Source organism: Vitis riparia, chromosome 1 (genome assembly GCF_004353265.1).
Source record: "Vitis riparia cultivar Riparia Gloire de Montpellier isolate 1030 chromosome 1, EGFV_Vit.rip_1.0, whole genome shotgun sequence".
NCBI lineage: Eukaryota > Viridiplantae > Streptophyta > Magnoliopsida > Vitales > Vitaceae > Vitis > Vitis riparia.
Genome location: NC_048431.1, coordinates 5,246,881 through 5,259,635, shown reverse-complemented (window position 1 = coordinate 5,259,635; position 12,755 = coordinate 5,246,881). Strand labels below are relative to the sequence as shown.

At 37.6% G+C, this 12,755-nt stretch overlaps 3 protein-coding genes across 4 annotated transcripts; 1 reads left to right on the top strand and 2 right to left on the bottom strand.

Annotated features, from left to right (window-relative positions):
* On the top strand, window positions 1-5,146 carry LOC117916273 (glucan endo-1,3-beta-glucosidase 3). 2 transcript variants are annotated; one of them, XM_034832234.1, is made up of 5 exons: window positions 1-235; window positions 1,720-1,806; window positions 3,009-4,262; window positions 4,550-4,577; window positions 4,675-5,142. In XM_034832234.1, exons 2-5 carry the CDS (start codon window positions 1,803-1,805, stop codon window positions 4,829-4,831), a joined length of 1,443 nt encoding a protein of 480 aa, XP_034688125.1. In that variant the 5' UTR covers window positions 1-235; window positions 1,720-1,802; the 3' UTR covers window positions 4,832-5,142. The 2 variants fall into 2 exon arrangements, with proteins under 2 accessions (XP_034688125.1, XP_034688118.1); XM_034832227.1 differs by lacking the exon at window positions 1,720-1,806 and having other exon boundaries at window positions 2-235; window positions 4,675-5,146.
* A 251-nt stretch (window positions 5,147-5,397) lies between these two features.
* Window positions 5,398-7,661, bottom strand: LOC117916287 (F-box protein SKIP28). Its single transcript, XM_034832244.1, has 2 exons — window positions 7,040-7,661; window positions 5,398-6,116 (listed from the first exon to the last, which is right to left on the bottom strand). The coding sequence occupies exons 1-2, from the start codon at window positions 7,454-7,456 to the stop codon at window positions 5,517-5,519; spliced, it is 1,017 nt and encodes a 338-aa protein (XP_034688135.1). The 5' UTR covers window positions 7,457-7,661; the 3' UTR covers window positions 5,398-5,516.
* Window positions 7,662-8,951: 1,290 nt separating this feature from the next.
* On the bottom strand, window positions 8,952-12,755 carry LOC117931603 (dynein light chain 1, cytoplasmic). The gene is made up of 2 exons (XM_034852627.1): window positions 12,364-12,755; window positions 8,952-9,425 (listed from the first exon to the last, which is right to left on the bottom strand). The coding sequence occupies exons 1-2, from the start codon at window positions 12,589-12,591 to the stop codon at window positions 9,270-9,272; spliced, it is 384 nt and encodes a 127-aa protein (XP_034708518.1). The 5' UTR covers window positions 12,592-12,755; the 3' UTR covers window positions 8,952-9,269.

The window sequence follows — 12,755 nt, the reverse complement described above, 5'->3', positions numbered from 1 at the left end:
TCTACAGCTCTATGCCTTCTTTCTCCATTTCTCTTTCCTTCTGTGTTGTCTCTTTCTTTTTTGTAGTTTTTTAGTTTTTTTTTTGGGTTAGAATAGATTTCCTTTCAGGATTTCTTTTGGGACTGCTTCAGTGGGATGGATGGTTTGGGAAGAATGAGGTTTTGTACCCATGAATCAATGGCTCCCTTTCTTTTTCTCCTCCTTTTAGTGGTATCTGGCACCGTTGCTGATGAAGGTGAGCTCTCTTCTTCCTGTACTTGCTTCCATTATCTGTATTGTTGGGTTTCTCTTTGTGGGTATTTCATATGCTTGCCTAAGCTCAGTTGTGTTTTGCGCTTATTTTCCGTACCCCTCATGGTTTCTGTGTTGTGAAATGATTTGGAATGAGATGTGGTCCATTTTGTTCCCGTTTTCAAATGTACTCTTTGTTTTCTCTTACTTCACTAATCCAATCTCTTCTAAAAACACCTCTTTTCTTCCCGTACAGGCTTGGTGTGCATTGGTGTGTGTCTTTGTGGGTCTGTGTGTGTCTTTGTGGGTCTCTCTCTGTCTTGGTTGTGGGTATTTTCTTATCATAGTTGTAATCGAGTTGTTCTTCTTGATGAATCTGCAATAGCTTCGTGGATTTCTTCTGAGTGATTTGAAGTGTAAGTGGGTCTTATTTTATTTGTCCGCCCTATCGATTCAACCTCTCGGTTGAGTGATATGGGCAGAAATAAGATTGTCTTGGAGAGTTGGAGAAAGAGAGAAGACAGAGTGGTTTTGCTCAACTTTTAACTTAAAAATCTCCCTGCTTTGGCCCCTCCACGGTCTTCTTTCTTCTCAGTTCTTATCAAAAGCAGGGGCCTCTGCAGAAAAATCTTTCCCTCTGTTTGAAAATCTCCAAGCTTTTCTTATCACCCCTCCTTGAAATCAGCCCCTATTGCTTCCCAGCTCATAAGGCTTTCTTTGAACAGGTAAAAGTACATAGCCATTAAAACATTCTAGCGTAGGACCAAAATACCCTTACCCGAGAATGTCAGAGTAGGACACATCTACTTCATAGGGTATTATAACCATTTCCTAGCCCATATTATATACACTAGCCCATGGCGTCCACCCTATTGTTCAGTGCATGGAGTTCTCACAATGCATCTCTCTGAAAACAGATCCAATTGTCAGGGGATTTTAGATTGAAAACCAGTTCATTTGCCTCAGATATAATAGTTATTTGGTGTAGTGCGTATGTTGTGGCCCCTCCATTCTCTTAAGGGCTAACTATTTTAAAATTAATGCGTACATTTCTGTATATTTATTAATCTCAATACGGTCAATAAAGGAGGTATGATGGTTTACCAAGAGGTAAATTGTGTGGCCCATGTTAGGATGGTGGTCAGCTAGACAAATTGTATGACTCGTGGTCCCCTTTTTATTTCTTAATATATATTATGGCTTTTAATTCAAGATTTTGCATTTCTCTCCCTCTCTATTTGGGAGGAGGTTAACCCTGTTTTGTAGTGTGCTGTGAATGGGACGTCCACCCATACGAGCATGTAGATCAAAAATTGAGTTCAAATGTCAAATCATCTAGCCATATTTAATTCATGCATATGGTATAACAACTCTATAGGATGCTGCTATTTTGACTTTGCCATGCAATTGATGCTTCTAAATACCCTCTTAGGGAATGTTTGGACACTTGGACTTCACGCTTTCTATTCTTTTTGTGGGCGAAAACAGCATTATAAAAATTAGAGACGAGCAAGGAAGCAAGCAAAAGCTTTCCAAATCTAGATAAGAAGAGGGACAAAGTTGTCATTTCCATGGGTGGGTCTTCTAATGTACATTATTGATATATGTGATACTATAAATTCATATGGCCGAAAGATTCCTCCTTCGACTTGTCAGGTGGTTCCCCACCTTTGGCTGCCACAAATGGCCATTACAGCTGTGTGATTGTATCAGTTTTTGCATGTCTTTGACGGTAGTAGAATAAAGAGAAATTCAGCCCCAGTGTGTAAGAAATATGAATTATTGTCCGTCCTCCATCAGAGCTTCCCCAGAAGAAGACAAGCAATAATGCCTGGATTTTATGGCATCTCTTGTGTCCTTTCTGTTATTTATAATCAAAGCTGTCAATTTTAATTGCATTTAATTACTGCAAAATCTATTTCTCAGGAATCGTGGAACTTGGCATTGGAAACTTTGGGGCCCACAAACTGGTGGCTTTTATTCATGGACTTTTCTCTATCAAAAAGCAAAATTTTACAAACACACAATACAAATATGTACTGTTCAAGCTCTTTTAAGATTACCTAAACTGGTGGCTTTTATTCATGGACTTTTATCAAAAAGCAGAATTTTACAAACACACAATACAAATATGTACTGTTCAAGCTCTTTTAAGATTACCTAGACTATGAATGGTTACATTTCTTTGAGAGGGTTTTCTAGTATTGGTGTCTCTTAATTTTATGTTTTATATTTTATTTTTGTTGTATTCCTATTTTTTTGGGTGTTTAGTGTTACTTTTCCCAAAATGGAATTGGAGGATCTACTCAGTCCTTGCCACACTCCCCCTTTATTTTATTTTCTGCTTAAATTGACTTTTTATTTTTTTGGGATTAGCATGATCATCTTTACTGTTAAAATGTGATACATGTGTGCACTTCTTGATAGGTCATATGGAGAAGTATGTGAATATTAGGTGGCTTATTGGGTCTGGGTGACTGGATATTATGTAGCTTGCTGGAGTGACCCTGTGTTGTATTTTGTTGGGAGGAATGATGTAAAATTTGGACTGCATTGTTGTCTATTTTCTTTCATCTGCAAAATGCATATAGATTCTCTGTACTTTAGTTACCCTGCATTAACCATGGTTTCTTACATGAGGGATCTTCTTTCTCTGCTTGCATGTTCAGGGGTCTTATAGTTATTTAACTATTTCTGATGGAGATGATGGTATGGGTTCTGTTTAGTGACTATTTATTTGTCTAAACCTTTCATGGATCTCTCTTTTTTTGTTCCAGATGCCTTCATTGGTGTAAATATAGGCACAGACCTCTCTAATATGCCAAACCCAACTCAAGTTGTGGCTCTCCTTAAGTCTCAGCAAATTCGACATGTCAGGCTCTATGATGCTGATCGTGCCATGCTTCTTGCACTTGCAAATACAGGAATCCGTGTAACTGTTTCAGTGCCCAACGACCAACTCCTTGGCATTGGCCAGTCCAATGCCACTGCAGCCAACTGGGTTGCACGGAATGTGCTAGCTCACATCCCTGCCACTAACATCACAGCCATAGCTGTTGGATCTGAAGTGCTAACTACCCTCCCAAATGCAGCACCAGTTCTAGTCTCTGCCTTAAAATTTATCCACTCTGCCCTTGTTGCTGCCAATCTTGATTCCCAAATCAAAGTCTCGACTCCACACTCTTCTTCCATCTTACTGGACTCATTCCCACCTTCCCAAGCCTTTTTTAACCGCTCCTGGGAACCGGTGATGGTTCCGTTGCTCAAATTTTTGCAGTCCACAAGTTCATATCTTATGCTCAATGTGTACCCATATTACGATTACATGCAATCAAATAGTGTGATCCCATTGGATTATGCACTCTTCCGTCCTCTCCCTCCAAACAAGGAAGCTGTGGATGCTAATACGCTCCTGCACTATACTAATGTCTTTGATGCTGTTGTTGATGCAGCGTTTTTTGCAATGTCATACCTAAACTTCACCAATATTCCCCTTGTAGTTCTTGAATCAGGCTGGCCTTCCAAGGGCGACTCATCTGAGCCAGATGCTACTATTGACAATGCTAACACTTACAACAGTAACTTGATTAGGCATGTGCTTAACAACACAGGGACTCCCAAACACCCTGGTATTGCTGTTAGTACATACATTTACGAATTGTACAATGAGGATTTGAGACCTGGGTTGGTCTCAGAGAAGAATTGGGGACTTTTTGATGCAAATGGAATGCCAGTTTATATCCTACATTTGACGGGTTCTGGGACGGTTTTGGCAAATGACACCACAAATCAGACATATTGTGTTGCAAGGGATGGTGCTGACCCAAAGATGCTACAGGCTGCACTGGATTGGGCTTGTGGACCAGGCAAAGTGGACTGCTCCCCTCTGTTGCAGGGGCAACCATGTTCTGAACCAGACAATGTGGTTGCACATGCAACATATGCTTTTGATGCATACTATCACCAGATGGCTATGGGTCAAGGAACCTGTTACTTCAATGGGGTGGCTACCATCACTACCACTGACCCAAGTATGGAATCGTAACATGGTTAATTGTAGAATCACAGTGATAAACTCACTATCTGATAACAATCATGGGAGCATAGAGTGTGAATCATTGTGTTTGTCTATGGTTCACCTCAAGTGATCACATGAGTTATCGGAGCATTAGTATTGGGCATGGAGATTTAGTGGATTCACACAATGCATGCCTTTTAATGCCTTAAATTAAATTAGAAACTTCCACATGTGAAAACTAGATGATTGAAATTACTTATATGCAGAGTTACTGATGGGTTTTTTTATTCATTGGTGCAGGTCATGGGTCATGCAAATTCCCAGGAAGGTATTGCATTAAAGCTGTTACAATGTTAATATTTGTAATTTTAAGGTGGCCAAAGATAATATGCTGAATTTTCTGTTTACTCTCATTTTCTGTGTAGTGCTGGAAGAAACAACACTTTCATAAATGGCACATCACTGGCTCCATCTTCAAATTCAACAAGTTCTGGCTCTCAATCACAATATTTCTATAGCAGTGGTGCCTTAATGAGCTGTATGATTATTGGTATTTTAGTTTGGAGTGCAGTTTTGTTGTAAATGCAGTTATATCTTCTGCGGTTTTCCTTTTTAAACTGCACTTGAATCCTTGGAAACATTTGGTTTTCACTTCTGTTTGAAGACTTGCAGCATGCCCAGTTTTGTTCCATCAAGGAAGGTAAGGGGTAGCGAGATTGATTTAAGGCAAGTAGTTGTGAGTGGTTTGCCGGATTCTGTACAAACCAACCAAAGGGATTCCCAATTTATTGTTGTAACCATCTTGCTGGGTCAGCTTGACTCACATCAATGTTTTATTCTTTCATCTGGTTTGCAGTGTCTATCTTAAGATGATGTATGGTGATTCTAACCTACTCACTCAATTATTGGCAAATTTTGTCTGCTTAGTTGTTTCTGGACTTAAGTGTAGAGGTGGATGCCAATGGAAATTCTGCATTTGGTTTGTATCCCAAATTCTAAGAGATGGTAGTAAAGGGAAAGTTCGTCTCCTCTATAGCTTGCTGAACCCCACAAGTCCTGATCATTTTCATGTTTGCTTCACTGCACTACTGAGGAATGGTTTTCTACAATGAGCAATGGAAATATTCAATGGCTCATGAAAACTCTCAGAATGAAAATGGCTGATTCCAGAGCCCTATCAGTTCTGGAAATGAGAACCTAGAAAGTTGAATAAATTTCAAGCCTTCTTATGACCTTTCATCATCCTATAGCCTGACATTCCACTCAATCACATGAAATCTCCAATGAAATTTACATGACAAATGCAACAAATAAAACCTGTCGAACCTGGAGTGCTGTGCTGCAGATTGGCATGTCGGCTACAATATGGCCTGTTACAGAAATTGCATTTAGGGAGCTGAAGCCAGCAATCTGAACACAGGACATCTGCACAAACAACCTCCCCAGGCTCTTCAACTTCAATGCATTTGCCACACTCTTCACACCTTGGAATGCAAAAGTAGCATCCCCTGCATTCAGCCATCGCCCTTTCCCTCTTCTTCTTGCAGGTTTCCCTTGGGCAATCAAAAACCATCCTTACTTCATTACACCTTGGGCAGATTTCCATGTCAATTGGGCGATAACTTTCTTCAACTCTGAGTACTGAGATGTTTCTATAGTCATGAAAGAAGCAAAGCTGCTGCATTTGCCCCTCCATCTTTGCTGGGTTCATTTGAAGGTAGGAGCTAAGTGTTTCAAGATGTTCTTTCTTCATGTTGTAGACACCATTTATCTTTACACACTTTAAAGCTTGATAACTTTCGGTTAGCGTCTTCACTGCTCTCATGATGCCCTCAGGAGTTAGGCCAGTGCATGCTGGCAAATAGAGCTGATTCAAAACACAAGAGAACATAGAGTCAAATTATGATGTGCTCCAGTTTCTTTAGCAATAAAGGATACATTATGCAGCACTATATTTCTCCAGTTTATTTTTTTCCCTAGTTTTTTTTTTTTTCCCTAAAGAAAGATGGTCATGTTTTCGAACTAGACAGTTGGTGTCTATATTCTACTGAAGGCGTTGAAAGTTGCAGCTGGTTTCCTCTGCTTTTCTTTAATGAAAAAAATGTCACCATATGCTTTTCCAATGCATTAGTCATCCTTTTGTATGGAACCATTACAAATAAAACTTACAATAGATGGTAATGAACAAGGGAGCTTACTTGACCCAAGATCTTGGCATTGTTCTCTCAACTAGTAAGGAAAAAAAAGGGAGAACAAAAACAATCCCACCCCATCATGAATATTCAAATTTTGATCAAAATTACCAAACTAAGCATATTTCTCTTCCTGCAATCATGAAACTGGAACCAAAATGTTGAGGTTGATGGTTGTCCAGTAAAGTTAAAAAGATGCGGATGATTTTTGCACCCCTTTATCGCCTTGCTTTCTCTTTGAAAGAGGTAAAAAGCAAAAAGAATATGGCAGGCTGATTTTCAAAGTCACCACTAAAATTCTGCATTTTGAGGACTTACCGTCTTAGGCTTAGCATTTCAAATTACCATCCACCACACATCAGTGCCTTAATTGAATTGTTGAGTTAAACAAAGTGTTAAGAGTGCATTACATATATATATAGAAGAGTCAATCTCCATTTGTATCTTATCCATCCCCATCTCCTATCAAAGTTCTTCCTCAGCTATGACTGCTTAAAAGTATTTACTATTCTACCCAGTTATTAAATAACGCATGGTGCTAGACGAATTTAAAGATAGAAAACAAGGAACCGGTAAATGCTGGTTTGGATATTCATACCCTGTTAATATGGGGATTTTTCTCTATAACCTGTTGAAGTCCATCATCTGTAATCTTGGTACAGCTCATCAGAGCCAAAGTTCTCAACCTACCATTCGCCTTCGAGGTAAGTTTGATCATAATCTCATCAGAAAACAGCATGTTCAAAGGCTTTTCCACGATGATATCCAGCCACAGCAACACATCTTTGTCCACTGCATCTCTCAGTGACCTGCAAACTTCACTCATGTTGAGCAGCTCAAATAAAGGAAGGTAAGCTAAGACGAGAAACAAAGCCTCATGGGGCGGCCCTCGCTCAACCTCCTGGATAGTAAGCTCCTTTTGCGAATGACCAAGTGAAGGCAGAACTGGCCCCCTTAGCATAGACCCATTAACAGCCTCGTGTTCTTTGTTCTCCACAATATGTGAATTCTTCATATTAATGAACTCAAGAAATGAAAATCGAATATCAAATTTGAAGAAAGAGCTGAGAATTGAAGATTTCAATCAAAAGAAATTGTACACAGCGAAGAAAGGATTCAGATTGCAGATGCAGCAGGCTGGAAACGTATGGATATGCCAAGGGAGAGAGAGAGTGATTTGTGAGGCTGAGGTTTAAAGAGGTTTCCCTTCTGGTTTGGACTAAGGGGGGGGGGGGGGGGGGGGGGGCGGGCATTACGTGATAGTTGTGAGCTGCAAAATTGAGGTTTCACGCTTGTTGAAGGGTGACAAAGAATCACACGACTCTTCCACTTTCGTATCGTGTGACCTATTTAATAATGAAGTGGGATTTCCTTTTAAACATTTGGATTGATTTAATTAATCTATTACCTTAATTTTAACGAGATATAAATACGATCTATCAACACAAATTATTATCTGCGACTATAACCAAGTTCAATAATATTGGTTATGAATGTTTTAGGATTGGAAATTGATTTTTCATTATTTAAATTTTAGCAATAATTCATGTATAATTATTATTTTTAATCACACACTTTAAATATGTTTTTTTAATTAATTTTATGGTTACATATGAAAATTAAAAATAGTAGTTTATGGTTACATATGAAAGTTACAAGGATTAAAAGTGGTGTATTGGAATTTATGGTTACAAATAAAAAATTATGAAAATTGAAAATATAATATAATATATTATGTTAATAGGAAGGTTATAAAAAAGTTGAAGATATTAATTATCTTGAATTTGTGGGGTTTTTAGAATGTTTGAAGGAAAATACAAAGGAAAAAAATAAAAGAAAAAGAAAAACAAGGAAGATAAAAAATTGATTTGAAGTCAATAAAATAATTTTATTTACCTTTCAAACCTTTTTTCACTTATTTAACTTTTTTATATACAAATTAAATTATTTTAAAATATATAAATTTTTTAATAATTTTAAATATATTTGACTTTTTTTTGCCTTTTTCATTGTAAAACAAAATATGATAAAATTATTTTCCTTAATATTTTTATCTTTTTGCCCTAATACTTTTCCGGAAACCAAACATAAACGGGATTTCCATGCTTCAACCTAATTGTTCTCCATTTTGGTTCTCAATCACCTTGAACTTCTTTCACCATTTGAAATTGTAGGTCCAAACATTTTCTTACAAAAACTATGAGTCTCTTCCTAAATATGCTTGCCACCTATCGGCTCAAGATTGGAGCCCATGAGGAGTGCCAAATTTTATTCCTGTTACTCTTTAATTCTAGGGTTAACATAATTGAATCCTTGGGTGGTGAATCCACAGATTTTTGGTTTTCCATTTTTCTCAAATTTGCAACTTTCAAGCTACTTATTTGAATCCCCTCCTAGCATCATGCTCCTGCTCCTAAGGTAATTCATTTGGAGAAGGATTCAATATGATGCCTCTATATTTCAGAAAGCACCCAGAAAAACTACATAGGGGGCCTATTTAATCAATTGCATAAACCATGAAAGATCAGTTCATTAACTTCATCTGCAAATGTGCAATCCATGAACACATACATTTCCTAAATTTGATCATATAAAAACTTTGTTATTGCTTGGACTACTCTGGTGCAAACCCACCACAAGACTAGCTCTCTTTTATGCTTTTAAATACCATAAGAGAAGTCAATCAATACAACACAATAAGACTACAACAGAAAAGATAGATACTTTTTTATCTTTACTGTTCATAATTTTACATAGGAAATGACATTCTTCGTTTCTGGTTTCTGAAATCACATAGAGGTGCATGGCTTTCGAAGTTGTAGTAAGTGTTAATGGTCTAGAGGCTCGACGGCAGTCTTGAAGAGAAGGATGTAGACTTTGTCAATTGAAAAATACAGGAAACCTCCAAGGGAATGCGTGACATATGAGCCAAAGCTAGTTCCTACAATGCAATGCCAAGCAGGACCATATAATGAATCAAACTCCTGCCCAGAAGATGAAAAAATTGCGTTATGAGCTATTCATATATTAAGATTCAAGCAACAGGATTTGGAACAAAACTAAGTAAATAGAAGCCCGGACAACAATAAGAAACTTTCTAACTCAAGACAACTATAAACCAAAAAAATGTATCAGCAACAAGAACAGGGGAATGAGCAACAATCCATATTCACTAAACACTATCAATCATTCCATGAAGTCTAATTCAAGGTGTTCTGACAAGCAAATGAGAACCATAATACTAATAAAAGTCTCCCTCCCTCCCTCCATGTGTGCTTCGACCAATATTTTTCTTGAATCCCAAGGCCTGTTTTTACACAATTCAAGTGGTACCCTGAATGCTCTAATCACCAGAGACTTAGAACAGGAAACTATTGAATTACCATGCCCACATTCTCTTCCAACCAAGATAGCAACTGGCAATTGTGGTCATTCTAATAGAAATATGCAGGGTAAAGTTAGAGAGATGGAGCATTGCCACAAGTGAGTAGCTGTTAAAACATTGGTAGAAGCAGGGGTGAAGCACATGAATTAACATCATTTCTTTTTAAGAAAATTTTAAGAAAATAGAAAGAAAGGTATTTATAGCAATCAAGAATAGAATCACAAAAGAAGAAAAAAGAAGACTCAGGAATAACAAATCCAAAGAGATTTGGGAATATAAGAAATAGAATGGCTGCACTCAAGAGAATAATACAATTTGATCATAGCAAAAAAGAGAAAGAAAAGAAGGAAGAAATGGAGAAACATAGCACAGTTTCACCACTGGATAGTTTCTTGAAATAGTCTCAAAGCTACAAGAAAATACCAAGATGAGTCCTACTCCCCAAAAATGCAAAAGTAAATTCTCTTAGTAGGAAAATGCCTTCACAAGGCCTTACCACCTGACATCAATAGAAACCATTAGTTCTACAATTACGTAACACCATATATCTGCCATAAGGAAACTACAAAGTGAATCCTAACCTAAAGTGTCCTTTACTTTTCTTTCCTCCTTTTGCACTAAATCCTGGACATTTCCATCATCAGAGCCTCTATCTCTCCAATCCACATCTAAAAATTTGTATATTGTAGAGGCTAGAGTCCTGCCAATCTTTTGCAGCTTCACCCAGAGAACAAAATTGTCCAGTAAAACTAACTACCATTCACCACCCTTTATTCAGTGTCTAGGTTGGAACCAAACAGGTCAGTTACTTTGCCAAACAGAGCATTTTTAGAGCCTGAATCTGACCTGATTACTAGAATTGGTTTGAGATTCATAATCATTAAGTTGAAAGCTCAGATTCAAGTAATGAACTAATCTTCACTTCAGAAGCACTTCATCAAATTGACAAAAGAGATTAAAATAACAATAATAAATGGACAGTTCAGGAAATATGTTGTTCAAAGAAAAACCCTTCTGATTGGCAGCAAATACGCATAATGCAAGATAGCTTGGTTGGTTCTTATGTGGATGTGGGTAGCCTTTTTTTTCTAAATTGTAGGCTCATGAACCTAAAAAAGGCAGACTTAACTTTAAAACATGTCTGAATGCTATTCCCAAGTCAGTTAACTCAGAATCCAGACCATAGACAGTGTGGAGTTAAAAGCGCACCGATCATTTACATAATTTATAGGAGTAACAAAAAACAATGAAAGAACATAGGAGTACCTCCTGATTTCAAAGTCTGTATCAAGATCACATGTTAAGGAGGAGCAAAAAGGGACCAAACAACTCAATCAACAAAAATCTTGTCTCAACTACTAAGTGAGGCGAAATGAAGATTTCGCTAGCAGTTTATTATTCTATCCAGATAGTAAGTGGTTTAGCAATTAAAGGGGATTGAGATTGATATCTAACTAAGCTTTACTTTATGTTCTTTGCATCTTTCTTTATCCCCAAACTAATTGACCCACCCTTAAAAAAATTAGCATCAGCTAAGAGCTATTTTGCTGAAGTAAAGCTGATTATTGTGCATATTATTCAAAGAGTAATTACTATTTGTTGTACTAATGAAATGATAATGGCCTGAAGAGTTTGTGCTAATTCTCTAACAATCAGGAGTCATGCTGATTTCTATCCAAGTACCTCAAATAATCAAAATCCATGCCCCAATGAAGACACTCTAGGTTAAATTTCATCCTCTAAATGATGCAAGAGAAAAAAAATTCAACCTGACAATAACCTATTGGACAACCTCCACACATATAAGCTTGATATCCTTTATAGTAAGTATCAAGAATTAATGATTCATATAACATTCAACCCTAGAGTTAAAATTAAGGATCACAAACTAAGATTAAATAGGTCCAACTCAAATCTGACAAAACTGAACCATTGAACTGCCAAGTTAACTTTACTATGGACACCCAAACTTAAGCATAACTAAAAGAAAAAGATCAGAACAGGAAAAAAGAAAGGGAAATCAAAAAACTCAATTTGACATTACAACATTTTGTCTACCCATATACAAATTTCTTGGATATTCTCTACTGCTAATATACAATTTAGAGCTGAGAATGACGAACACAGCAAAGAATATGAAGAAAAAGAGATATCTTTAGCTTAATCTGACACTGGTAGACAATTGGATTGCCTATACACAAATTTACCCAATACCCCTTAAAAATTTGAATGAAGAATCCAGAAATAGCAAGGGATAACTTTTTTCAGCTAAGCGAACACAATTAATCAATTGGACCAACCGTGGACTGTGTATGGAGGCACTCCAGAAAAAGAAAATTGAGAAATAACAATCTAAATAAGCCATTGTACCTTAAATGGAAAATAAAGATAAAACCTGAAAGAGATGAAGGGGCAAGAAAAATCTAAATTTAGTCCATGCCCTTTACTCCTGGCACTGAATAAAAGATCCGAACAAACATATGAAACCATGGATTGATGGTCAAAGAGAAAACAAAGTGAGGAGGGAAATGTTATACTTTCTTAAGCGCAAGAGCGAGGCGTTTACTGTCGAGCTTTCCAGGCATGGCATCAAGGTTGTCACGGGCACATTTGAAGGCGCGGCTCTGCAAAGCAAGAGGCATGTCGGAGGCTCTGACGCGGACGTTGAGGTGATCATGCTGCTCTGTGGCTTTCTTCTTCTGTATGAGACTGCTGAGGAACTTGCTCCTCCTCTCCAGCTCTTCCTCTGCTCCCCCCATTTCCATCTTCTCTCATTACGAGACCAACAAGCTCTCCACAACTTGTAATTTCCCCCAACCCCGTGTAACAGTTTTTCTTCTTCTTTTCTCTCAATGCATTTGTGGCATCCACGAGGCCGCTGGGCTCGGGGCAGCAGACAAAATTATAGTGTGATTTCCGTAAATAGTGC

Excerpts from the sequence above, each read along its gene's own strand:
- LOC117931603 (XM_034852627.1), bottom strand. The coding sequence starts at position 12,591 with ATGGAAATGGGGGGAGCAGAGGAAGAGCTGGAGAGGAGGAGCAAGTTC. Across the intron at positions 9,426-12,363 it reads TCGCTCTTGCGCTTAAGAAA|GAGTTTGATTCATTATATGG; the intron begins GTATAACATTTC and ends TCTTCTGGGCAG.
- LOC117916287 (XM_034832244.1), bottom strand. The coding sequence starts at position 7,456 with ATGAAGAATTCACATATTGTGGAGAACAAAGAACACGAGGCTGTTAAT. Across the intron at positions 6,117-7,039 it reads AAAATCCCCATATTAACAGG|CTCTATTTGCCAGCATGCAC; the intron begins GTATGAATATCC and ends GTTTTGAATCAG.
- LOC117916273 (XM_034832227.1), top strand. The coding sequence starts at position 136 with ATGGATGGTTTGGGAAGAATGAGGTTTTGTACCCATGAATCAATGGCT. Across the intron at positions 4,263-4,549 it reads CATCACTACCACTGACCCAA|GTCATGGGTCATGCAAATTC; the intron begins GTATGGAATCGT and ends TCATTGGTGCAG. Across the intron at positions 4,578-4,674 it reads TCATGCAAATTCCCAGGAAG|TGCTGGAAGAAACAACACTT; the intron begins GTATTGCATTAA and ends TTTTCTGTGTAG.